General features: G+C 46.6%; 1 protein-coding gene across 3 annotated transcripts in view; it reads left to right on the plus strand.

Annotated features, from left to right (window-relative positions):
- The window catches only part of MTA1 (metastasis associated 1), an 89,236-nt gene extending 73,590 nt beyond the window's left edge, over positions 1-15,646 (plus strand). For 2 of the 3 annotated variants that reach the window (XM_075097148.1, XM_075097149.1), the window contains 3 exons: positions 6,564-6,595; positions 9,468-9,619; positions 13,965-15,646. In XM_075097148.1, the coding sequence (XP_074953249.1) occupies positions 6,564-6,595; positions 9,468-9,619; positions 13,965-14,103 (323 nt within the window). In that variant the 3' untranslated portion in view covers positions 14,104-15,646. The remainder of the gene's footprint in view (positions 1-6,563; positions 6,596-9,467; positions 9,620-13,964) is intronic. The other variant, XM_075097150.1, reaches the window with a different exon arrangement.
- Positions 15,647-24,741: the final 9,095 nt, after the last annotated feature.

The raw sequence follows: 24,741 nt of genomic DNA on the forward strand, positions 1-24,741 counted from the left end.
TCAGCCTAGCATGGCATTAGTTTAATTATCAAGACATGAGCATGAGAGTGCAAATACTGTTCTTGACCAAAAGCATCTATTGAGGTGGGAATATAAGGAAATTCTCTAGTATCACTTCTGAAGGTGACCAGACTTATCTCAAAGGGTTTTTTCTGGCTGACTTAGATCTTCCAGAAAATTTGGAGTTACCTGTATGCATAAGTTGCATTAAAATTCTACCCTTTATCAGCAGTGGCCCTGGCTGCCCTTCCAAAGCCAAGGATAACCAGCCAAAGGAAATCTGCTCAATCAGGAATGACTGTAAACATCAGGGAGTGTTGATCCTTTAGGGAATAATGTCATACATGGGGTCCTGGGGAAAAGTCCTGGCTTTAGCTGTTGATATCTGGACCAGAGTAATGCTGACTAGTGTCAAGAGAAAAAAAGTCCAGTGCTTCGTAAAGGAATCACTGTTTCTTGCCAGCAGCAGCACGGCTGGGAAGAGTGAGAAGTTGCTTGAAATGCTTTTTGGAGACCCCAAGAATCATGTGCCTGTGCAACTTCCTCACTTTAGATTATATGCCAAAAGTGCAGATTATTTTTGAGAATTATACTTAGGAATTTGTATTCAGATGTTAAGTGAAACTTTTTTTCACTTGCCTTCAGCTTAGCTGTGATACTGTGATTAGCCTCTTCTGGTGTTATGCAGAAAAACCTGGATATGAAATCAGGAGATGGGCATCATGCTTTATCGATCAGCTAGTGGAAACCATTTCATATATGAGGGGTGGCATGGAATAAGATGTAAATGTTGATCTGAGTGAGAGGAGAGTGCGTGTCCTAAGGCAGTGGTAGGGAACAGGTGTAATTAATATGAGAAGAAATGGAAACATAACAATGCAAGGGCAGAATTGCAAATGCCCATGATAGTACAAAGCCTGAACTTGTAATTAAGTGGAATCTACATGTGTGATACATACCGTATATCTATATACACACATATATGTATGTATATGATGCACAATGATCCCAATTCTAAGAACAGTTAATAACTCGGTGGTTTCTAGTTTACCTACCTTGGATCAGCACATCTGAAGCAGTGAGGTGCATGGTCTTGTTGCCCCTTTTTTTAACCATTTAGTGTGTTGCAGCCAGACAGAACATACTGTGATGCTCTTTTAGGGATGCAGGTGGATAGTATTGATTGACCCAACACCAAGATAGATAGTGGCTGTCTATTCTCAACCTATTTGTCCTAGGGTAGCTACTGACTCATTGTAGTTGGATGTCACTGCCCAGAAAGTATTAGTAGGGTCCTTGAAGTACTCTTAGCAGAATGTTCATGCAAAGCTGTACCAACACATCATCTGTGAGTTACTGTGCAGCAAATTTATGTGAAGTGTTAGACTAAGCATTTTAGGGAGTACTGTCCAAATCCAGCAAGGTTAATGTGTAGGGGTTGGTGGAAGATGGATAACAAACCACTACTTACTCATGCAACATTAAAGTTCTTCTTTGTGGAGTCTCTCATTTCGAGTTACTGTTTGTTTAATGTTGTCTTGGATTTATCTGTCCAACAGAGAACGGTGATCACTTCTGTGTTTCATTACAATGAAAACAGTCTGTGTTTCTCTATTTGTTGCATGGGGCTGGGCTACTGTGTTCTGAACTACATGAATCTTTCCTTTTTTTTAACCTTAAATCTTTTTTTCCTTTTCCTTTGCCAATCTTGGTAGGAACTTACTTAGGTAAGTAAATTGCAATTTTAACATTGTTTTTCTGTACAACAGACTTCTAAGAAAATGTGAGTCTAGGTGGTGTTTGGCACAATTTATGCTCTGTTCTATTTGTTGCACTTGCATTCCTGAAAGCTTATAACCTTTGATTGTTAGAAGGCGGGCACTCAATCTGCTCACAGCAGTAAAACACTCTTGGCAGTTCAAGAAAGAGAGGGGTACTAAAGCATTCTTATAAGCTTGCAAAAACTGTGTGTGTGTATATGTCAGCGCACAGACTACTTCAAGTGAAGCAGTAACTTGGAAGTGAAATCCTTGTTCATCAAGCCCCATTCATGCATGAATTTTTATATCTTTTTTTTCTAGCTTGCTCACAAATGTGGTACTGTTGATGTTTTTGTTACTGCTGGGAAGGATGGAATCCCAGGAGAAGGATTACTTTTGGAAAAGGAAAATGCATATGAAGAGTGTATGGATTTTTGAAAGCATTGTGTTTTAGTATAGTAAGCTTTCTGGCTGTGAAAATGTGTGTTAAATTTTCTACGTTCATTGTGACAGAAGACGTGCTTATAAATGTTACTTCATATTGCATGTTCTGCATGATACTTCTCTTTGGTAAACAGAAGTTAAAAACAAAATGCCATCTGTGACTAATTGCTTGATGTCCTGATTGGTTTAAAAAAAAAGAAAAGATTAATTATGTTAACGTGCGATGAAGGACCCATATTTCTGTGTGTGGTGGGTATGCTGAAGATCGGAGTTAGTAAGTTTGAGTAAACATAAATTTAACAACTCAAAGTTATATCCAATGGCTGGAAGCTGGTCTACTCTTTCTCCTTGGTACTAGGGTCAGCTCTGTACAGGGTTCCTCTGCCAAACTATGAAATGGTCTGTAAATATACAGGCAATGGTGTATGTGTTCAGGCATGGAAGAGCATTGGAAGATTTCTACCCAAGTAGAAAAGTGGCCATCTTTGGTGCTTATTCTGCCGCTGCTTGATGCTTGCTGTAGTAATTTCATGGAAATATCCCTGCACTCCAGTCTGAGCTAGGCACACTGCTGAAGGTTTAGGCTCTCCTGCTTCTCAAAATAGCAGTTGCATATTGTGTGGAGTTGGCAAAAAAGGCTGAATTTGTGTGGTGGGAGTAATTTTTGAATGCTGTCATTCAGATGCTGAAGTCCTCTCACTGGACTCATGGGGAATGGGACCGGATCAGCAAGAAGCATGCATGTCTACTCTCAGGCTTCCAGTAGGACCAGATGTGCTGGTTTGCTTCCCATTGGCAAATTAGATTCCTCCGTTCTGCTCTGTGTGGTCAGTTGCCAACTATTCCCTACTCCCGCAGCATGCTCTTGGGGTGGTGCTCTAGCTGCTGCAGGAAGTTTGGGTATTCTCTTATCTTAAATTTAACAAATCTGAAAGCATTAATTCAAATGATACGAGATTGTTGGAAAAGAAACAGGTTCGTTGACTATGGGGTGGTTCCTCCCACCCCCAAAAGATAAAGCTGCAAAGTAACAGCAGTAACAGACTTGCATTTGCTGTTTGTGATAGTCCTTCCCCACTCCCTGTTTTCTGGGGAGGGTAAAAGTATATTCATCTGCAGCTTTGATACCTGAAGAATGAAAGAATCATTAGGGCATAGTAACCTGCTGTGTCTGGTTTTGAGCCAAAATCTCTGTAATTGTGCTTATGCTTGAGGAACAGCTCAGAGATCTTTGTCACTGAGTTGTTGGGAATGGAGGAGGTGTGCTCTGAGGGTGTCAATTTCTGTACTGTGATTAGTTGTTTTATTGCCATTTCAGTAGCAATGTAGAATCACCTGTGGCAAAGGACTTCTCTGCTTATCTGCAGACATACCTTAAATTTACCATGTCTACATTTTATCCTCTGGACTTCCTCTTTATTTCAGACTTTGGTAGGAGGAACTGAATGGGAAGAGATTTTGTAGGGCTTTGGGTTTTTTCAGTGCTATGGGGAAAAAAAAAAGTAATCTTGAGTTTTCAGAATAAGTTTCAATTTCTTTGGCTGAAGAAGAATGGAAGATCTTCTTAGATTTGCAATTTAGGTCTACAGTGATGAATATATTTTTACATCTAAAACCAACCGAGCACTGTAAAACCACTTTGTGGTTTTAAAAGTTTGGTCACCTCCTTTTTTTGTTTGTTGGGTTTTCTTTTTCCTCCTTTGGAGGAGTTTAGTGTTGTTTCTGTTATGGAGCTATGTAAATTCAAGCACTTGAACCTTAGATCTCATACAAAGGAATATTCACACTGTGACTTCTCTAGACATCTGTCTATAAAATATAGGGTTTTTTTTCTGGTAGAGATGCTGCCAGAACCTTGTTGGATTTTGCTCCTGGTTTATATTCATATGCTGTCCTACTTTTTTAACCTGCTTGGGGATGCATGTGTGTGAGAAGTCTCCCTCAGACCTTGATCTGTGAAAATGGAGCAAGCTCCTTGGGGAGGACAAAGTTTCATATGGTGGGTTACCTGTCTGTACCAGTCCTCACCCAGAGATGGAGGATTGGTTTAGTTCTTAGAGATGCCTGTCTTGCAGACCTCATCTCTCGCCGCAGGAGCCACAAAAAACTTTTGGGTGATAATCCATTGTTTCCAGTGCAGATGTATCCTGTTGACTTGACAGCTGTTCTGCAATGGTTTACAGATGTTATGCTGTCTCTCTGCACCTCATTGGTGACCACTGCGGGTAAAAGTTGCTCATTTCGTAGCAGTGCTTCAGCTGCGTATGCTTTTAGTGTGATTTTTTTATTATTAAAACTTTTTAGTTTTAATAATAAACTTTTTAGTATCTGTTTTTATATTTGTTTTTATATTTATTTTTATATTTATTCTTTCAAACTCCAGTTATCAAAGGGTGACTAAAGGGAAAATTCCAGAAAGCTAAGATTAATATGCTAATTGATACCTTATTGCTGTAATAGCAAGAGTATAAATTGTATTGATTCTGTAACTTTGTTTTGTGTCTTATTTTACTGGAGCAAAAAGTTGTCATGGGCAGCTTTATACTGGAAGTTACAGCTTAGGGGGTGAGGTGTATCCCTGGTGTAACCACCACTGCTTCGTTGTTTGAGGGCTCTGAAGCCTTGGGGCTCAGAGTAAATAGCAGTTCATGCTCATCCTTCACTCAGTTTGTGTCAGTCTCAACATCTCTTTCTCACCATGGAATATTCTGTGTTAATTCTGGTGCTTAGGAACAGTACCGTTTACTCTGTTTTACATCCAGCAATAGTCATCACAGCAGCCACGTATCAGCTGCTCCTGTAGGCTAGTCTTTTCTGGCATCAAGAATGTTCCTAGCACAAGAAAAGAGCTGATCTGGAGTGTGGTTAAAATTAAATGTGTGGCTTCAATCCATGGACTAGCATCGTTTTGGTTTACACCTCCTGGAGCTCCTGTGAATGGCGAAAATGTTATCTTTCTGTTATGGAAGGGGGAATTAAAAACAAGTGCTAGAGCTCAGCTCTGAAGCCAACAGATACAAGTTGCATCCTGCTGGCTGTGCTGTTCCCCAGCATCCGTGGAACTCTTTGTTCATCCATCTCAAACAGCTGCTCACAGCTGTGTTTTGGATGCAATTGCTGCCCCCATGTAAAAAGGAGTGATTATCTGGTGCCTACATCGCCTTTGTCAACATCCAAAGGTTGTTACTGGTCTTCTTGCTTGGTGCCTGGTACATCTGTTCTATAGATTTGATGGAAATCTTTCTGGCAATCATTTCTGCATCTCTGTGGATACTTAGGCTCAAAAATGCTGCAAAAATTGAAACTATGTGTCTTCATGTTTGAAGTAGCTAACAGCATATGTCTACACAGAATGGAAAACACACTGTTGATTTTAATGTGGTGTCGTGATACTCAATGCTCTGAAAATGTCCCCCATTCCGCCTTCTTCCCCCCCAATACATTGCTATGCCATGTGTTTCCTGGCATACCTGCTGTGAGTACATTGTGTTTGCACTGATGTTAATGAAATGGTATTTTCTGGGAAGATGCATCTTAGAAAATTAAACGGTGCTAACAAAAAGGTTTATTAGGTCTCGCAGTCCATTCTGTGCCATATCCTGATGCCTTTTAGCAAGACATCATTCTCTTATATCCCAAAACCTTTGTGTGTCCTGCAGGGTCTCATATATGTACAGTTCAGTATGTATGCTATAGCAACATGATAGGGACCAGGGTAGTATAGCAGATAAACAAGTCAAATCAAGCCATGGCGCTCGGTGCTTCATGGTGCTGTTTGTGTTACTGTGCTTTGTGTGATAGCTGGAGTTGCTGTGCTCCACGACTGATGAGGCTACGCCTATGGAAGTATTTTCTTGTGGTAGGTTCAGCAGGTACAAGCTAACAGCTTGTTGCTAACGTCTGAGCTGAAGAGTTCCCTGGGGATCCAGGGATGACAGGAAAGATGTTATTTGTTGCTGTCTTGACAGTGTATAATACCTTCCACTTTCTACTTCTTGCTGTCAGTAAATTCCTCCAAAACTAAAACAGAATGCCAGATTTTCCCCAAGTACACCAAAAGTACACCAAGAGAAGGTGTACTTTTAGCAGTAGTTTGACGAAAGGTGTGATTAAACAGAGAAAAGACTCAGCAAATGGAACATGTTTTTAACTTGGGGGCTCTGCTCTTCAAACCTGTGGTTAAGGAAGCTCTTTTCTCAGTTACCTTTCAAGGAGGGGAGAAGTTAGTTTGGTAGACAACTCTCATTTTAGCAAAACAACACGGTTGCAATCATAGCTGCGTGTGTTTTGATTTTGTACTTTTTTCTGTCTTGGAAAAGCAATGGTCTTACCAGCTCTATTCTCTTTCCTGTTTGTTAGGTCTGCCTAACCACGGACAAACCAGACAAATGGTAAGAGAATGTTCATTTAACCAAAACAGGGAAAAGAAGAATTATTAACCCATGCTAGATAGAACACCCCTTTAAACCCTAGTGTTTCACTTCCATCTTTGCTGTTTGCAGCTGGTCAAACTTCCCAATTCATTTAAAAGTTTTAAAAAAAATTATTTTGGGGCATATGAAACGTTGAAGTGGTTAAATACAATTTAAACCTCAAATCTATTTATCTATATAAATGAGCTTCTGTTTTGAATGGAACATTTTGTTTCTGCTCATACAGAAACTGAGTGGCTGTTCATAGCAAAGTTCTGGGATGTGTTTCTAGGTGGAATGTGTTTCACTGAAGGAGGAAGCCTTAACTGATGGAAGAGTTTGTTTGGAAAACAGTTCTGGATTGTTGTTTGTTTGTTTTTTAGAAAGTTGGTGTGCAAGTTGTCTGCTGAGAATGCTTGTTTTTATGTTCTTTTTTTTTTTTAGTTAAAATTATTCCTACCCTTTCATCCATTATGCTGAGTTTTATCAAAGGACAGAAGCAAATAGCCAGTCTGATTGATGCATCTCTGGCAAAATGCTTTCTCATAAAATTCACCTCGGCGTGAAGGGGCCAGCAGAAAGGCTGTGCATCGCTTCCCCCCTTACGTATGGCTTATGGGAGAGAACTTCAAGCATAATTTTTTTTTCCCCAAAAAAATGATCTTCTGGTGTTGATAAAGTAGAGCTTGCCTCATTAGGTGAACTGCCATAATATATTAGTGTCAGTGGAGTCACTCTGACATGGGTCGATCTGCAGCAGGTATGACTGATGCTCACTGAATGGTGATCACAAGGATTATTAAATCTAATAATGCTCTCGGGTGGTGTACATTATCATGAGGATAGGCTATAACCTGAGCATGCTAGTCTGCTTGTAATAATGAAGCATTCATTTGGTTTGTTACTTGGGCATCTGATATGAAGTAGTAAATTGTATTCTTCCTTGAATTCAGCTTCATTGCTTGTCACTGAGGAGACTGGCTACTTGTTTGTGTCTGCTGAATAAACCAGCTCAGTGCAGTGGGAGAAATCTGTGGTGACCTAACGCTTTTTAGGTGTTTTAGGGTGAAAACCCTGAACTGCCTTGATTTCTGGTTGCTTGAGAAAAGTGTGCTACTGAACTGAAAATTAAAGGCCCACCTTTCAGGATGTACCATTTGAAACAGATTGCTCTGTGCAGGTAGAGAAAAGGCAACCTGGAAGCGCAGGGGTGCTCCTTCTAGGTATTTCCAAGAACTTTCTCCGGAGTTGTTCTCCTGTGTATGTAGCATGTGCGGAGAAAATACCCTTCGCAAAACTAATGAATGGATTTTCTTGGAGAAATCTGGAGGGGGTAAAAAAAAAAAACCAAACAACAGAAAAACCTTTTATTTGAAATCTTTTCCTTAATAAACCTCAAATATAAAAGCAATTCTTGAAGTATTTCAGTGGTCTACTGTGGTGCCGAAGTTGTCTTGTATAGCATGAAGCTGGGCAACTAAGAAATCAAAATGTTATTGCACTTGTATGTAACAGCTTTAAAGAGCTTAGGATTTTAAAAGGTAGGATTTTGTTTGTTTAGATCTAAAGCCCTAATTTTCTACTAGAAGCAGATATTGCTAGTGCAGTTTATTAAGGCTGGTCAAAAAAAAAGTCATCGATCATTTTCTGTTTTCTCCTCAGAAAAAAATGAGATAGATGCAGGGTTTTGTTGGTTTTTTTTTTCTTTGTTGACACACCAAAGTCTTCCCTTTCTTAGTCAAAGTGTTAAAATTTGGTTAAGCTTTTGCCATAACCTAACATGGAAGGACTTGAGTACCTCATGTCCCCATCTTTCCTTTTGAGGTGGATCTCCAGGGCCAGACATCCCTCATATACACGCTCAGTTTCCTATTTCACGGGCAGGAGGGGAAGCCTGGGTGCATCTGGGGAGATGGTCTGACCTCGGAGGATGACCTGTGAAATATCAGAATTAAATTTCTACTGGGGTCTTTTCTGACCAGCTTTAATTTATTCATATGAAATTTTCTGGGCCCTTATTTTGTATCTTTCCTGACTTGTCCAGTGTTACCGATTTCAGTGGGATTTCTCAATGTGTTAATCACCAGGAAGAGGGGCAGCAGAACTGGACTTCAAATGATCAAGGACAGCTGCATTTGAGAAGCTTAATCCTTTGCTCCCTTGCATCTGCACCTCTCATAATAACAGCTCATGTTTTTCCAGCTGAGTGGAAGGGGGCTACTGTGGGTCTGGAAAATTATATCTGTGTCGATTCGCAAAGCAAATGCATTGTATATGGGAAATCTGCGGTGTTAAATGCTAAAAGGATTTTATGATGAAAACTGCTAAGCTTTGTAGTTCTAGATTTGTTTTCAACAGCATATTTAATATATCATTAAATATTAACCTTCCTAGAACAAAATGATATGGGTAAGTTTGGTACCCCAGAATAACTGTAAATTCTCATTTTTATATTTGATTTGCTGTGTAGCTAGATGTCTTTCCCTGAAATCAATAGAGTTACTCTAGATTTATGGTAGTAGCAGAAATCTAAGTCTTATGCTCAATCTTTCAAACTTGATGTCATCTTTCAGACACCAGCAACAGATACCATTAATGCCTTCCATTTCTTATCTGTCCTGTCGCTGGAGTATTGCTGTCCTATTGTATACTGAAGGTGCCTAACTTCTGCTTGTGGACAATTGCTTTTATGTGAATTCTGTGTTCAGTCATGGGCAAGAGGGGATATATTTACCAGATACTCTGAACAACTGATATGAAAACTTTGATTCTCTTTTCATTTGAGTGCTTATCACGTAGTACCATGGGTTTGTTGCAGTCCATAATTGTACTTTTTTATGTATCACGTTAGGGACCAAGCCGAAACTTGCTGCTCAATGGGAAATCATACCCAACAAAAGTCCGATTAATTCGTGGTGGATCCATGCCTCCAGTGAAAAGGAGGAGGATGAACTGGATTGATGCACCAGATGATGTTTTTTACATGGCCACTGAAGAAACCAGGTAGGAAACTTAGTCTTTTCAGAGCATTTAAGGGAAGGTCGTTTGGTTTATGTTCTTCGTGGGTGCTGCAGCTGATTTTGTGAGTAGACAAGGATCTCTTCAGCAGATCTGTTGCTACAAACTGAATGCAGACACCACTGCTGGTGTTTAGGTGGATAAAAGCTGTGGTATACCTAATCGTGTCTGATGTGCCTAATCATGCACTTGTGTTCCAGAGAAAGCAGATTCTTCCAGAGCAGTTCCTGTAAGATATGGGCAATAAGGAGAGGAAGACTGAGGTGGGGAGTTCACCTGGTTCGGACCGATAAATGCCTTTGGAGGTCCCACCACAGTGTCTCTGTAACAGGATAGGGGCCTTCTGTCACATGGATGATGCTGAGGGACAGAGCCTCTTATACGTAGAGCTCTGCATGCCCTTTTGCGTGCTGAAGTGTCTTGTATTACCTCTCAGAACATCTCGTGTCTGAGTAGTGAAACACTCAGGTGACACAGACGGTTTCCAGGGGCTGAGTTGCCTCATTTCTTTGGTGTTTTATATTTGCCACCAGTAGCAGTGAGATTTAGCCCTGCAGTGTCTGTCTTCCTCCTCTGGCGGTACTGCTTCTGCTAGTCCTTCTTGTTAGCCTGCCCACAGGATAAAAATAGTAAAAGAAGCTTTCCTTGTGTGAGTTTCACTTGAAACTGTTTACAGGCTGCTGACAGAGTAGAAGCTATGTGGCCTAATCCTGAAAGCAAAGGTATTGTGTGCATGTTCCCAGTACTGTGTTATTCCTAGGAAGGGACCACTGCTCCTGGGTGTGGTCAGAAAGGTAGAGACACATACTTGTGTGGTTTCCTTCCAAGAACTTGATGCCTCAAAGAATGTCAGGGCAAAGCTGCAGCCCTGCTTTTCAGCACTCTCTACAAGCAGAGGTGCTTTCTGGCTTGTGTCTGTGTCTGAAGCCTGAAGTTATCAACACTTTGAGTATCTGTGCCCCAACAGCAGAGAAGCACTCACCTTTCCTTCCTTTATTTAGCAGAGATGGACATGCAAATTACTGGATGTCTGAGCCCTTACAAGTGACCAAGGAGGCCAGGAGCTTTAAGTACTTCATCCCTTCTGATACTACTAAATTTGGTGCTTCTGAGTATTCATTTGCACAGCAAGAAGTGCATAGTCAAGAGTCCTGACATCCCCAAACTCCTCAGTCTGCAAAGTATTTCAAGTGCCAACTGACCTGTGGGCCTAGTATCAAAGATGGGTTTGACAGACAAACAGAGATCGATAATGTTCAACTTATTAACCACTGATCTATTGCATCATCAGAGTCCAGTGCAGGAAATGCCCCATTAGAACTCAGAAGAAACATCAACTGAATTTCCTTGTCAGACTAGTTCCTATGGACAGCTTTAATGCAGCTGTGCATTTCATACAAGCTTACATCTTTACCTTGTCTTTCCCTTCTTCTTTTCTGTTCCTGCAAGATGCTTTGAAAGTAAGCAGTGAGGTCCCTTACATAACTGAAACTAAAGTGACAGAAGTATTTAATTTTCAAGGGAAGCGGTAAAGAGGTACTTGGGGTCCTGTTACAGACCTTCAGCTCTGGCAAATTCACGTGCCATTGCGCATGCGGAGTATACAGTCTCTAATTCAGTCCTTAGATGCTCAAGGCTTATTTCATAATCCTGCATCTACAAAACACTTGACATCTTTATCATCCACAATATATCTAAATACTGCAGGTCTGTGGTAGTAATGTCGCAGTACTGCTACAAGGTCCTGCCCTTTGATCTGTACAGAACAGTGAGAATACTTATCAAGTGTGATGTTGGTCATGAGAACAACTTACTGTAAGGGCACAGAATCATCTGCTCATACAGACCCACTGACTGAGGCAGGAAAGATCAGCCCCACAGCAACCAGCACCTCTCGTAACACAGAAATTGTAGTGCAGTGAGAGACGTGAGCTCAATAAGACCTTATCTTGTCCGTTTAAAAAAAAAAAAAGAACAGGCTTCTTTGTCTGACAGCCTTGCTGCTTAGCTGACTGATGAGTGCTGAAAAGAGATGTTTGGCAGCCTGCTGAAAAGCAGGGAAGCTGAAGCGATGTAGCATTGTAAGTGGCACGGGTTTTCTGTTGGGCATTTCACCTCTAACTTTTCCCTGAACCATCTGGTGCATTCCAGTGTCAAGAATGTAAGACCTGTTTGTGAGCTCTGAAACAATTTGAGCTTTGTGTTGGCTCCACAGCAATCAATCTAGCAGCAATATCTGCATATCATCCTCCAGCTGAGGGTCAGGCCGTGTTTTCAGTCACAGAAAGTAGGTTTTCCTTAAGTTTTACACCCCTCCTCCTCCCCCTTTTGTGTAGCACTGCTGAGAACGGTGCTAGAAAGCTGGATAGCTTTGAGAAGTTTGAAAAGTTCGTCAATTGAAAGGAATAAGTTTTTGAATTCAAGCCTCACAGTAAGGAACTTGGCATTTATAATTAATGCAAGTGGAGGCAGTGAGTGACCTGATCAGAATCTAGAACTGCTACGAGATGTGATTTTGATGGCAGCGTGTCTAATTGAGCACATGTGGGTACTCTAAGAAGCTCCGCTGACTAAAAGCAGATCAACTTCAGCTAAACGAGTCTAGGAAAAATCATCACATCAAGATTTTTTTTTTTCGTCTCACCACCACCACTTTTCCAACATGTTCTCTCCTCTTCCCACCCTGTGGCCTTTCAGCTTTGGAAAGCACTGGAGAAATGGGGGCTCTTAGCAAACAAAAGACATGTCTCTGTGTGTGTGAGGTCTGCGTAGCAGACTTGTTTGGCTCAGTGGGCAAAAAAAGCAAGTGAAGAGATGACCAAATCTCAGCAGAGCTGATTCAAAACCTTCAGCTGAAGTTGTTGATTTGTCAGTGCTGGTGGTAGGGAGGGTAGATTTATTTTAGCTGGGCGCAGGGGGGACTATTTTGACCAGTTTCTTTTATGAATGTGTCTTGTCTTGTTTTTTGTTTGTTGGTTGGTTTTTTTTTTTCCCCCCCCTTACCCCCCAGTGAAAAATTTCACCCCAATTATGTTGAGTAACCAAAAATATAAAAATTATCTTTGGGAGGTACATTGAGTTGTGGACTGTAAAGCCACATGGCTGCCCTTCCTCTAGTACAGCATTGTGTCTCTCTCGGTAAGTTAAAAAATCGTTAAGGTAGGAGCCTATAAGGGTAGGCAGTGCTTCCTTATCAGACCCTCCTTGTTGCCTCAGTTCCTGAACTGAAGGCTTTGTGTAATACATGCTGGTCGACTTTTCTTGTGAATATTTATCACTTTCCTTCCTAATCTCTATATGCCTTTGACCACCACAACATCCTCTGGAAATGAATTTTTCATTGTAATTACATAGCATATTTTTCATTGTTGCCTTTTTTTAAGGATACTTCCTTTAGCTCTAACCCCGATATTGACAAAAAGAAACAAGTAATCATTCTGTATTGTCTCTTTCTACCTTATTTTGCTAATTTTAAAACTTCAGTGTGTCCTCTTTCCGTTCTCTCCCTCCATATGGAAAACAGCTTCCTGCGTCTGATAAGACTTGTTGCTAGTCTTGTAACATGTAGGGAAACACTTAACAAATGCAAGGTGTGAATATTACCCATTTCTAGGTTGGGTACATGCAGTGTAGGAGAAATAAGAGGGGGAAATGCCCTGTTAGTGTTCCCATCCCAGTGGAGGGGGGAAGGCTCCAAAACTGGTTCACTGGTTAGTGGCCGTCATGGGGCTCCCCTGCAGCAGCTCGGCCTCGAGGCATAGCTCCATGGGAGACCAAATGTTGCTGGCTTGTGCTGAGATGAGTTTCTTTTGAAGAGGCAGCTGTGTGCACCTGCTTGAGGCTGGGGAATGTCGGAGAGCTCTGTGAGAGATGGATTAACAGGTGGGAAGTGACCAACATTGCCAGAAGAGGTTTGATTGTAACTTGGCTTTGTAAATTCCCACAAAGCTGCGTGCAGCATGTCCAACCGATGTGTCTGCGTGCATCAAAATAAATTAGTGGTATGGAAACTGTCTGTCATAACTATTTCAAGTGTTATATTAACAGCAGTAGACCCTGGTCCTACAAGGCTGGACCAGAATGCCTTCTGCTGTGCAGGGGAAGGATTCTGGAACAGAGAATGCAATTTCTTCTTCACTGGTGGGTTTATAAATCAGAAAACAAAACGTTCCCCAGGAAAGACACTGCTGAAATAAACAGTGTCAGCCCATCCCATTATTGAGCAGCCTCTACATGTGCATGCCTTGTTTCGCTTGGAGAAATTGAGAAACCTACAAAGCCTTAGTGTCTGCTCTCTGTGATCGGTTCCTTTCTTCCTTACTGTCTGCAGGAAAATCCGCAAGCTGCTTTCCTCTTCTGAAGCCAAGCGAGCCGCCAGACGCCCTTACAAGCCTATTATCCTCCGGCCCATCCAGGCAGTGCAGCTACGCCAGCCCATGAATGATGAACCCATAATCATTGAGGATTAACACATGCTGAGCAGCTCTCCAGATGACGGTGGATCTGCCTAAAAGAATCTCTCCTCCAATATATACTTGAGTTTCTATGGCTACAGCATTGAACTAACTGTTGAAGAGAGGGAACTTTTGAGGAACTGTTTTGCATCTTTTAAACCCCTAAAAGGAACTCAGCCCTGCTCTGAGCCTCTGACCACAGACTGCTCTCTCTCTCTCTCGCACCCTCTCTTTCTCTCTCCTTTCTTTTTTTTCCTTTTTTTTTTTTAATTTTTATTTTATTTTTGGTAGCCTCTTTTCCCCTTTGCTTCTACCCCTTTTGTAGACGGGGGAGGGAAAGTCAGTTTAACTTATTAAGAGAATGTGGACTAGTACTTTTTAGCTTTGTTTCCTCTTCTGATGTACAAAGAGCTAGAACCCTTCATTTTGTGACTAAGCTCTTGTTGAAAGCCGTTTTTACGAGGCTGTGTTGTAAGATTTTTTCTTTCTTTTTTTTTTTTTAAATTTTGTGGACGGTGCCATTTTTTATTTCATTTATATTATTTCTTTTGTAGATAACTTTCCAACCTTTAACTGATATTTGGAAATAGGAGCTGAAAGAAAGCCCCAGGTTCAGCCAGTTTTCTTTGGTCCTGTCCCTTATGTTTTTTGGATCATTTTGCGCGGCCAGTTGTGCTCATGCACAAGACAGAAACAACTCAGGCTGAGAAAGGAGTGAGCTAAGGACTGAAGAACCTTGCAGAACATTACACTAACGTTGTGTGCAGTGGAGGCCAGGCTACCAGAATTAGGTGTCCTTACTCTAGTCAATCTCTGGGAGATCTGGCCCGTGGCATTTTTCCCAGTAACCAGCAGTTTGCGTGCTGCCTTCTCTCTGACATCTGGAATCCTACGTGCTGTTATACCACCAAGACCCAGCAGTAGGCCCAGCAGTCCAGCAAGTGTAATGAATTGCTTTGCTCTGGCTCCAAGAGTCAAGTACACCAATGCCCAGGGACATTTTGCTTAGAACTCTGAACCTGTTTGTGAATCAGTGTTTTTGGACACATCTCTCCCCAGGACGAGACCTGGTTTCTCTTTAATTGCGTTATTGTATGTTTCCCATTTTGAAGGGAATTTAAATTACAGCTGGGTTTTCATTTGAACACATTGTGTCTGAAATTAAGTGTTTTTTTCCCCCCTTGACATTTCTTGTGTTTGAGGTTTCTTGCATCTCTTGAACTTCTTATGTATTTGCAAGTCTGTATAATTTCTTTTTCATATGTCTTCTCATTGCAGTGCATTTGCTGAATGCCCTGCCCTGTTTTGAAAGGATGTAAACTATTATTTGCAACTTGTGCTGACCTGTACATGTACCTGCCTCAAGCAGACACAGCATGTAATAACCCCCAAGTCATTCCATATGTGTCAGCGGTGAGATGAGCCAAAGTTGTATTTGGGTTATCACAGTCCAACCGTGATTCTGTGCAACTCTGCTAACCCACTGGGTTAGACGGAAAGGAATCCCCACAAAATGAAAACAGTTCAGTTAACTTTACTTAATAAACCTGGAAAATGAGCTTTTGTGAAACATCTGCTTTTTGTCTCTTCTGAAATAGCTGCCAAGACCCTTGCTCAGGGTGCCATCTGGCTGGCACGCACGCCTCTGCGCTCCTTCCTTCACACTCCAGAGTTGTGTTCCGCTCTCAAGCGTTTGCATAGCTGCAGCATGTCCCTGTGCCGCCAGTGCCGCTATGTTGTATAGGGCAAGAGTCACTCCTAGTTTGATTCCCCTCTGTGACTCCCTCCCTCCTTTTAAATGCAGCAGCAGATGCAACACCAGAGCTCTGAATGAGCCTTTTGTCCGTGGTGGCTCATGTGTCTTGCAGATCCGTGGTGTGACTCTGGCATGTGGCAGAGTGAAATCCCTGGGGGTCAGCAACCAAACCCGCTGACATTTAAGTACTACTTCATTTCTACGTTTGCTCCTTACTGGGATAAGCAAAGTGGGCTCAATGTTTGGTTTCATTTGTTGCTTGGCAGTGGTAAGATTTACTCTGTGGCTGTGAGTAGCTGTGTAACTGAGCAGACGTTTTAAGTTTATGCTGTACTGGTGGTCACATTTTCCTAGCCATAACTTAAAAGCAGGAGGGGACAGCCATTCCTGAAGGGTATGCTACATATGAAGGGCACCAAGCTTATTAGAAAGCTTCCAGGCTGTGTGCAACAGTGCAGGACTGCACCAAAGACCATTGGCAGTTTTACTTTGCCTCCACCAATCTCTAGGGTTAACCCTATGTACATAAGAAATATTGTTGACTGCAAGAAGGTTTTGTAACACTTGGGTTTTTCTCTGTGAGGGAAAGGTCTCGCAGGGATTACTTCCTGTTGCACAACAAAATGTGAAGAAATCGCTTTGAAAAATCTATGTCTGAATTGCCTTCATCCCCTCTGCAGTGGGATTCGGAGCCGATGCCTTGGCTGTAGCAGAGGGCTGTACTTGGCCATAGTGTTGGGGGAGCTCTGAAATCCCTGTGTGCTGGGGATGGGGTGTGTGTGTGCACTTTGGTTTCAGTGGGTGAGCTATTGATGAGACTTGAGAGCTGTTCAGGCTGCACGAAGAGCTCAGTAACCACTTGGGGGTGCCAGCCCTGCAGTTTCCAACAACTTAAAAGCTTTCTTGGAGCAGCTCCAGAGATTACTCTGGGAATGAGTCCAGGGAAGTAGAGAGAATATCCTGTGCTGCCCTGACTTTGAGGGATCCCTTGTGTGTCCTTTAATATGGATGCTGGTTTTTGGTGCGCAGTAGCAGACTTCACTCCCTTGTGTTTCACTGGCTTATGTTTGTATCAGTGTGGGAGGAGAGTTTGGAAGACATCTTTAGCAACCAAAGAAAAATACTGGCTCTCAGGAAGTGCAGAGTGAATGGTAGGTCCCACCACTCACCTGTCTAAGCTGAAGCTGTCACTCTTAAACTGGCTGCTGTCACTAAGCCTCTCCTACACCAGCCTCTCTTCTGCTGAAAACTATTCACATTCACATGCTGATGTGCTGTTGCTGCAGGGATTGCTTTTGTTTATTCCCCTTCCCGTAGAGCCTTGTAAAAAATAGGTTTGTACAGCTGGGGCAGTTACTAATTTTCATCATCCCTTCCAACCCCTACTTCCACCTCCTAAAGAGCCCTTGAGATCATAGAGGACACATTCTCACGGGAGCTGCAGTGAGAGACGCGGGGCTGGCGTTCAGGCACGAGCTCCGAGCTCCATGGTGCAAAGCCTGGCGTTTGGAAACACTTATCTGCCCAGAGCAGGTAATTTCTACTGCACATGTCTCCAGTCCCCAGTAAGTTTTGCCGTATGCCTTTGGATATTTTCCCTTAGCCGTGCGTCCGCGGCATCCCCATCCTTCACTTGCTCTTTTGCCTTGCAGGTGTGGGAGCAGACATGTCACAGGCTCAGGTCTGATCTCTTGGAGAAGCCTGTGCTTTACGCTCACGTGGATGGAGCGTCCTGGCCTCCAGGCTCGCTATGATGCGTACGACTTTACAAGCTTAAAAGGAGCAGGAAAGGTCAGGAAAGTCTTTTAAAAGAAAAGCAAAAAAACAAGCATTCCTACAATACTTTATGACAAAATGTTTTAGAGATTTTACTTTTTTTAGTTAAATTAGGAATTTTGGGTTTTTTTACTTTACATTTTGCGTTTTACCAGCTTGTCAGTAGCAGCCCCCTGTGATCTCTGATTTTGATGCTGTACACGAAGGCAGCGCACTGTCTGTAACAGCACTGTTGAAATAGCGTGGAAAAATAAGCAAAACATGACCAAAACTAACAATTCTGAAACTGGCATTCCTGCTGTGGGAGGTGGGCTGTAACCGGGACACTACTGGAGAGTTGTAAAGCAAAATACATGCTGAAATTTCCTTTGAAATGGAAATTTGGAGCCCGTGCCAGCTCTGCTACAGGCTCTGGCTCTCAGTGTGAGCTTTACACAAGCCAGACCTTGGGAATTCTGTGAGTCTCTTTCGGATGGTCAGTTTGCATCATGATGGAGCTGCTTTTGACTGCTGAGGTAGGGCTGTGGAGGAGGCAGTTGACCTGCTGGAATGATGGTATGAGCACTGCTGGGCAGAGTAGTGGTATGGGAGGTGTGCACGCCTGGGGGATTTCTGGGAAGACCAAGAATAAAGTGTAGCAGGTTTTGACTAGGAGGAGGAGGAAGAAGGGTCTGATACAGTTATAGAAACTGGACCAGGCATCTCTTCTGTTTTTCTTGATCCATCAAGAGGTCACAGGCTTAAAAACATGTTAAACATCGGCAACAGTGTTAGAGGGAGAAGAAGAGATTGCTGCAGAAAGGCAAGCCCCGGCAGGGCAGCCCTCTCTAGCTGGCAAGCATCTGTTTGCTTGGGCTTTTTCCTGTGAATGTGCTTTTTAGTCAATACTTTTCTAGAAGAGCCTGTAAGAGCCAACAGTGATGGGATCTGTTACGATCCCCATCTTCAGGATACAAACATGACTTGAGCATGTGTGGTCTTTACAGCCCTCCATGAGGGAGGATGCAGGCACGTTCCCGCTGCCCTCTGCTTCCTTCCTGGGGTCTGAACAGAAGGGTTTTGCCCTGCGTGGCCAGCTTTGAAACCTGGCAAAGGACTCTGCCTCTGATGGTCATGTTTCATCTGTGCAGGCTCTTGGGACAGGGAAACCGTTGCAAGAAAAGGCACGTGGTAAATACAGATGGGCTGTGGGGGCTGAGAGCTTGTCTGCGTCTCCTCTTCAGCCTGGAAGAAAGTCAGGCAAGGTTAGGGATGAAGCACACTTGATTCCTGCCCTGGGCTTTGCAAGTTCATTCACCACATTCTTGGAGCAAGTGCGAGTAACATAAATTCAGCATCTTTCTGCAGACAGCTTCCTCTCCTCCCGCCTGCAAGGGGACTCTCCACCTAGATCCAGTACTCTGCAGGATGCTGGCGCCATCACAGCCAGTAGATTTACAGGTCCTGTCCAGAGGGTTTCAGCCAGGTTGTGCTTGTTTGGAGACTTTCCATCTGAGCATTTCCAGCACAAGTGGGTTTGTTCTCCACTGCCTATATCTTGGCTGCTCCCATGCGGGACATGCGAGACGGGAGCATGCAGATATGGGGCCAGGCCAGGTGGGTTTGTACGCTCATTTCTCTGCATCCTGGGAAGATGTTTGTAATGTGTAATGGGGACTGGGGGCAAATGCATCCTAATGGCTGGGTCTTCCCCCTCCTCCTGCCCAAGGAGGCGATGGTGCTGTACGGGAACGTGGGGACATCGCAGCACCTGTGTGGCACTGGGTTATGTGTGCCCAGACCTGTCCCTGCCCCGGGAGCTCACCAACAGCTGTGTCGTGGAGGGGGCGTGCACATGGGGCACACAACGAAAACCGGGCAGCCGCTGTGCATGCTTGTCCTGCCCTCACACCGGCCCCCAACCCCGCTTTGCACCACGCTGGCCCGACCTCTAGCCACAGGGTGTGTCTGAGGGACTGTGGGATGGGGAGAGCTTAATGACAAACTGCCAGGAGCTGAACTTTGCCACCGAAGCCCAGCTCTGAGCACAGCCCGTCCCCCAGCACACCCTTTCCTTCCACTGGAGAAGCCAGGGGAGAGCCACTGCTGCCAGCTGCCCTGACACCTGGCTGCCCTCCGCACGGCTTCCCTGCTGCAGGCCTGTTCCCAACCATGGCACCTGGCTCCACGGCAGGTTTGAGAGCCATGCTCATGTGTCTCCAGCTGGTTTGCTCCCTTTTTTAGGTTAGAGTGGTGCTTTTCAAGCACGTGCATCCTGCCTTGCGGGGGCATCATGCCTGCTTGGTGGAGATTCACATGCTCCACACCAAGTATCTGCCACCTTGGCATCTGTGCAGCCTGCTGGCGTGCTCATGGGCCCTGGGCGGGCTGGCAGCTACAGCCCCTTGTGAGGGGGCCGCAGGGACATCAGGGACATCCGTTCCTGCTCGCAAGGGCAAGTAGGATGTCCATAAACCTGTTTATCACAGGCATGACAGCGCTATCTGCCCTGCCCGATAACAGTGGAGGCTCAGATGCCTTTTAAAGGAGAGAAGCAACAAGTGGATAGCTGGAGCTCCAGATAGCAGGCGCCAGGGCCAGCCGGTGACGTGCTGAGCACTGCCCAGTGGCATGTGCTGCCTGACGAGACCCAGCTCCTGCCAGCCCCTCGGCATGCTCTTCCTCCAATTCTCCATCTTCCCGTCTCTTGCTAATCCTTCCTAAGCCTCTGGGCAACCTTTTCTGAGCCGTCTCTTTATACCACGGCCACCGTTTGGCAGCGAGGCTGGGTACCTGGCGTGGGCAGGCTGTGTCCCCGCTGCGTGCGGTTGCCTCCCTGTCCCAGCCAGCCCCGGGCTCCTTGTGTTGGGGAGCAGGTTTCTCTCGCTGCAGACAGGGTGCTGCCCTGCTCACCCTCCCGCACAGCCCAACCTTGGGCAGCCACAGAGCCAAGGGGTGGCCGGATTTGGGCTGGCAGGCACTGCACAGCCACGAGGGCCATGCAGAAAAAAATGAAATAAAAAAATAAATGTTTTGCCTGGTTTTGTGAAAGGCTTCTCTGTCACATCCCTGAGCACCCACCAGGAACCACTCCCAGGCCACAGATGGGAGCCCGACCAGTTTTGCCTTGAACCTCCTTGCAAAAGGTGAGGACCGAGCCAAAATGCAGGCAGAGCTGGGGTAGCCGGCAGTCAGCGGCCATCGATTGCCACAGCCTGCAGCAGCAGCTGGCTGCTCTGCCATTTGTCACCATGAGCACCTGGCCACAAGCTGCATGTGGGGATATGGGAGCTTTAGGGGTGACAGGAAGACCCAGTGTGTCACCCTGGGGGGACCCTGACACGGGGGATGGAGGGAGCCAGGCGCATGGATGCACACAATGCACCGGCTGATGGTCTGTGAACCCAGACAGCAGCCGGTTTTTTCTTTAACTTTTTTTATATCGGATATTTTTCCCCCAGGCTCTTCTTGCCTTGTAACAAATCCAACTGACCCTAGGTGCCAGAAAATGCAAGACACACAAGCAGAGGCGAGCAGAAGAAGGCTTTCCAGCCCCAGCTCCCCATACGGGTGGCTCTGTTTCAATGTGTGAGTTTTTGTGGTATTTGCATCTAAAGGAAGACTAAAGAGCTGAGGGGAGACGGCATGGGGAGGGGGAGAGGTGAGCCAAAGGAGAGGCAGCCTGGGGGTAGTTATTCCTTATTTATTCCATACTTTCCCTTAATCTCCCTGCAAAGCTCTCTGGTTGACCTGCCCCAGGATGAGGTCCAAAACAGCTTCACACCTTTTGAAGCTCCCAGTGGAGGCAATCCCTGCTTTACAGCCAGGGCTGGCCTTCCCCAGTCAGCAGAACACCCCCACCCCATGTCATGCAGCCCCCTTTGGGCCTGGGGACAGTTGCTGCTGCCCAGGGGATGGCCACATGTGCTGGCACCAGCTTTAGGATCTGGGCTTGCTTTGTTCTCAGTCCCACCCAGGAAGGAGGATGCTGGAGGGCTGTGGCTCCTGCTCTGCTCCATGCAGCATCCCTGCAGGAAGCAGCTAAGTTACAAAGCCCTGACCACATGGCCCCCAGTTTATCAGAGAGGGGGATGCTGGTCTGCCAAGTATTCTGTGGAGGAAAACCCCCACCCTGTGCCCCCACACCCGCTAAGTGGGTAATTACAGGCACGTCCAGATCAGCAGAGATCAAACATCAGTGCCTCACAATGTGGTGTGTTCTGGTCTGCGTGAGCCAGCTGGCTGCAGCAGCTCAGGAAACCCTCAGGGTTCAGGCAGAGATGGAGCCCCCAGATTTCTGATGTGAAATGTATCGTTTGCTGAAGGTGACTCCAGGGTAACAGCACCCCAGGCTCGTGCTCAGCCTGCTCCTCCTGGTCTTGGTATGATGGCAGATGTACCCCCAGCCTCGGCATTAATGTAGCTGTCTGGGGACTGACCAGGCAATGTCAGTGATGTCCCGTGTGCTGCCATGCCACTGCACGCATCTCGTGTCCCCACCGGTGGCAGGCTGTCCCACACATGTTCTTCCATGCCTGGCACGGGGCATGCTGGCCCCAGAGAAGCTGTGCCAGACCTGCTTGTTCAGCCATTGCCACTTGAGTCACCCGTCCTGCTGTCCTTGTGGCCCCGGGACAGCACTGCCCTTGGTGCAGAAGCATGCCAAGCCTAAGCCAAGGCAGATTAAGACACGACCAGCTAAAGCCACTTTGCTTCTGAAGGAGCATATCCGCTTGGGATTTAGCGCATTTGCAGGCAGGGATTCACACCTTTAGGTGATTTGTCTTAATTCCCCACAGCCTCTACGTGGGAAAAGCCCTTGGTGGGTGAGAACCTGGCTGGGTGCTGGTTCTGCAGTGTGACTGAGCCCAGGGTTTCACTCGTGGCTGCCACACATATGCTGTCAGGTGCGTGCAGCCTCCCTCCTCCTCCTCCTCCTGCTGTCTCCCCAGCCCCCAGGGCTGGGACACCAACTGAGATTTCCTATGGATCTGGAGGATTTAGACAGCAGACCCTTTTTGGGATGTCCCTTGCAGTGTGGGAGAGGAGCTGCTGTGGGCACGGGGACGATGCTGTTTGTGCTGTGCTGGCACCTGCCTGTTGCCATGGGCTGCTTTAGGGCAGCAGACACACCGGGTGCTGCAGAGGGATCCACACAAGTGCCTGTGGGGCTGCGCTGGCGGAGGCAGCTGGCCTCCCAGAAATCAATATCTCCACAAATCTCCAGCTTCTGCCATGTCCCGGTGGCTGCTGGCGCCAGGGGTGGCTGCTGGCCGGGGCCTGGGGGCGCCGGCTCCATCCTGGGGCACGCAGGGCTCAGCCGTCCCTCCCCGGGGCCGTGCGGGGCCAGGGCGTCCCAGGGGCACCACCGCCACCTGCCCCCGCGCGGGGACCCCGCAGGCCACAAAGCCCCACATTGTTGTGACAGCAGCTGGGCGCGGAGTGACAGGGACGCCTGGGTCTTTCTGACCCAGCGGGGTGCACGGCTGATGGAGAAACCCACTGTCAAGCACCCCTGTCCTGCCTGGCCCTGTGGACTTGCGGGCCAGGGTCACCCCGTTCTGTCCGTCCCGGAGCTCTGGGTTCTCTCCTCAGGGCTCTCTCTATGCCTCTGGCCGGGCGGCCGCTTGGCAGCCGCACCAGCTGCCGACAGAGAAAGGAGGAATTAGATGACAATGGCGGCGGAGGAGAGCCAGGCTGCCGGCTGATGAATAATGCAACGGCTTCGCTTTCAGGAGCAGCCGATTTCCTGTTTACCAACACCCGCCTGAGCCTGTGGGATGGCAGTGCAGGGGTGCAACCCCCAGAGCACCCCAGCCAAGGGCCCTGCTGCCCCACTCGCCTGCCCTGAATACCCCCCTCCTGTGCACCCGCTGCCTGCAGCAGCCCCATGGTGCAGGATCTGGGCACAGAGAGGCTCCGCCTGGGGCAGGTGGTCTGAACCCCACCGTGGGGCATGTTTTATAGTGGGTGAAGCCGGCACTGCCGTGTCAGCATCACTTCATGGGTCCTTGAGCATCCCTTTGTCCTGGCGGCAGCTGGAGGGATTTTTGACACAGGCGTTTCCATGGCAATGAAGCAAAATGGCGCCGGGAACCAGGGGATTGCTTGGCACTGTGGCAAGGCGGCCTGCGCTGCTGGAGCAGTGTTATGGGGAAGGGCTGAGGGTGCCGGAGCAGTGAGTGCATTGCTCACCCTGCAGATGGGCCAGGAGATGCCCAAGCCCCTCTGCTGGGGCTGGCCCCAGGGCCAGCACCCTCATCGTGCACCCCAGGGCCATGGCGCTGCCCTGTGATGCCATGCTGTGCCGTGCCATGCATGCCATGCCATGCTAGCAAGGCTGCCAGGAGATGTGCCTTCCTCCCTCCCCTCGCCCGCCTGCCCTCACCACTATCTCTGCTCTCCCAGGGCCTCTCGCCCACGTCCCCTTGCCGAGGTCTCCCATATCAGGCCTGTTGTCCTGACTACTTAATCTGGGTTTCTCGGTTACCCCATCAGGAAAAAATGTGTCTAAGAATACCCAGCGCATTCACAGCACTTCCTGGGGCAGGGGGCTGCTGCCCCCCCAGCTCTGTGCGCACCACCAGCCCCTGCGCCCTCCGCTCCACCTGGGCACTGTCCCACCAAAGCAGCTCCTGCACAGCCCTGGCTGCACATGCTGCGATGCTGGGGCCGTGCTCACTGAGGGCAGCCGCTGTCAGGATGCAGCTGGTGGTCTCGGCCACTGCATTTGGTGCTGGGCTTCCTCAGACACCAATCTGCCACCCCGAAGGACCACAACAACTGGCTGTACACCCCTCTGCAGCCACCCAGTCCGTCTCTTCCACCAGCCTAACCTTGCAGGGTTGTGTGTGTACATGCTCAGATTTTGAAAGCACCCCCAGGGTGCTCCCGTGTCCCTAAAAGAGGCAGCAAGATGGCTCCTGTCCTTGCCCCATTTCTCGCATGGGGGCTGGGGCTGGGGCTGGGGGTCGTGGCAGTGGGACCTGCTGGTCCCGCGGGTAGGTACCAGCCCGCAGGGATGCAGGACTAGCCCAGGGACAGGCAAGGTGGCACTGCTGCTCGGGCGTGCGCTGGAGGGGCCTGGGCACACAGCTGGTAAAACCCCACAAGTCGCATTGTCTAATTGCAACATTTTTAAC

This window comes from Phalacrocorax aristotelis, chromosome 6, assembly GCF_949628215.1.
Source record: "Phalacrocorax aristotelis chromosome 6, bGulAri2.1, whole genome shotgun sequence".
NCBI lineage: Eukaryota > Metazoa > Chordata > Aves > Suliformes > Phalacrocoracidae > Phalacrocorax > Phalacrocorax aristotelis.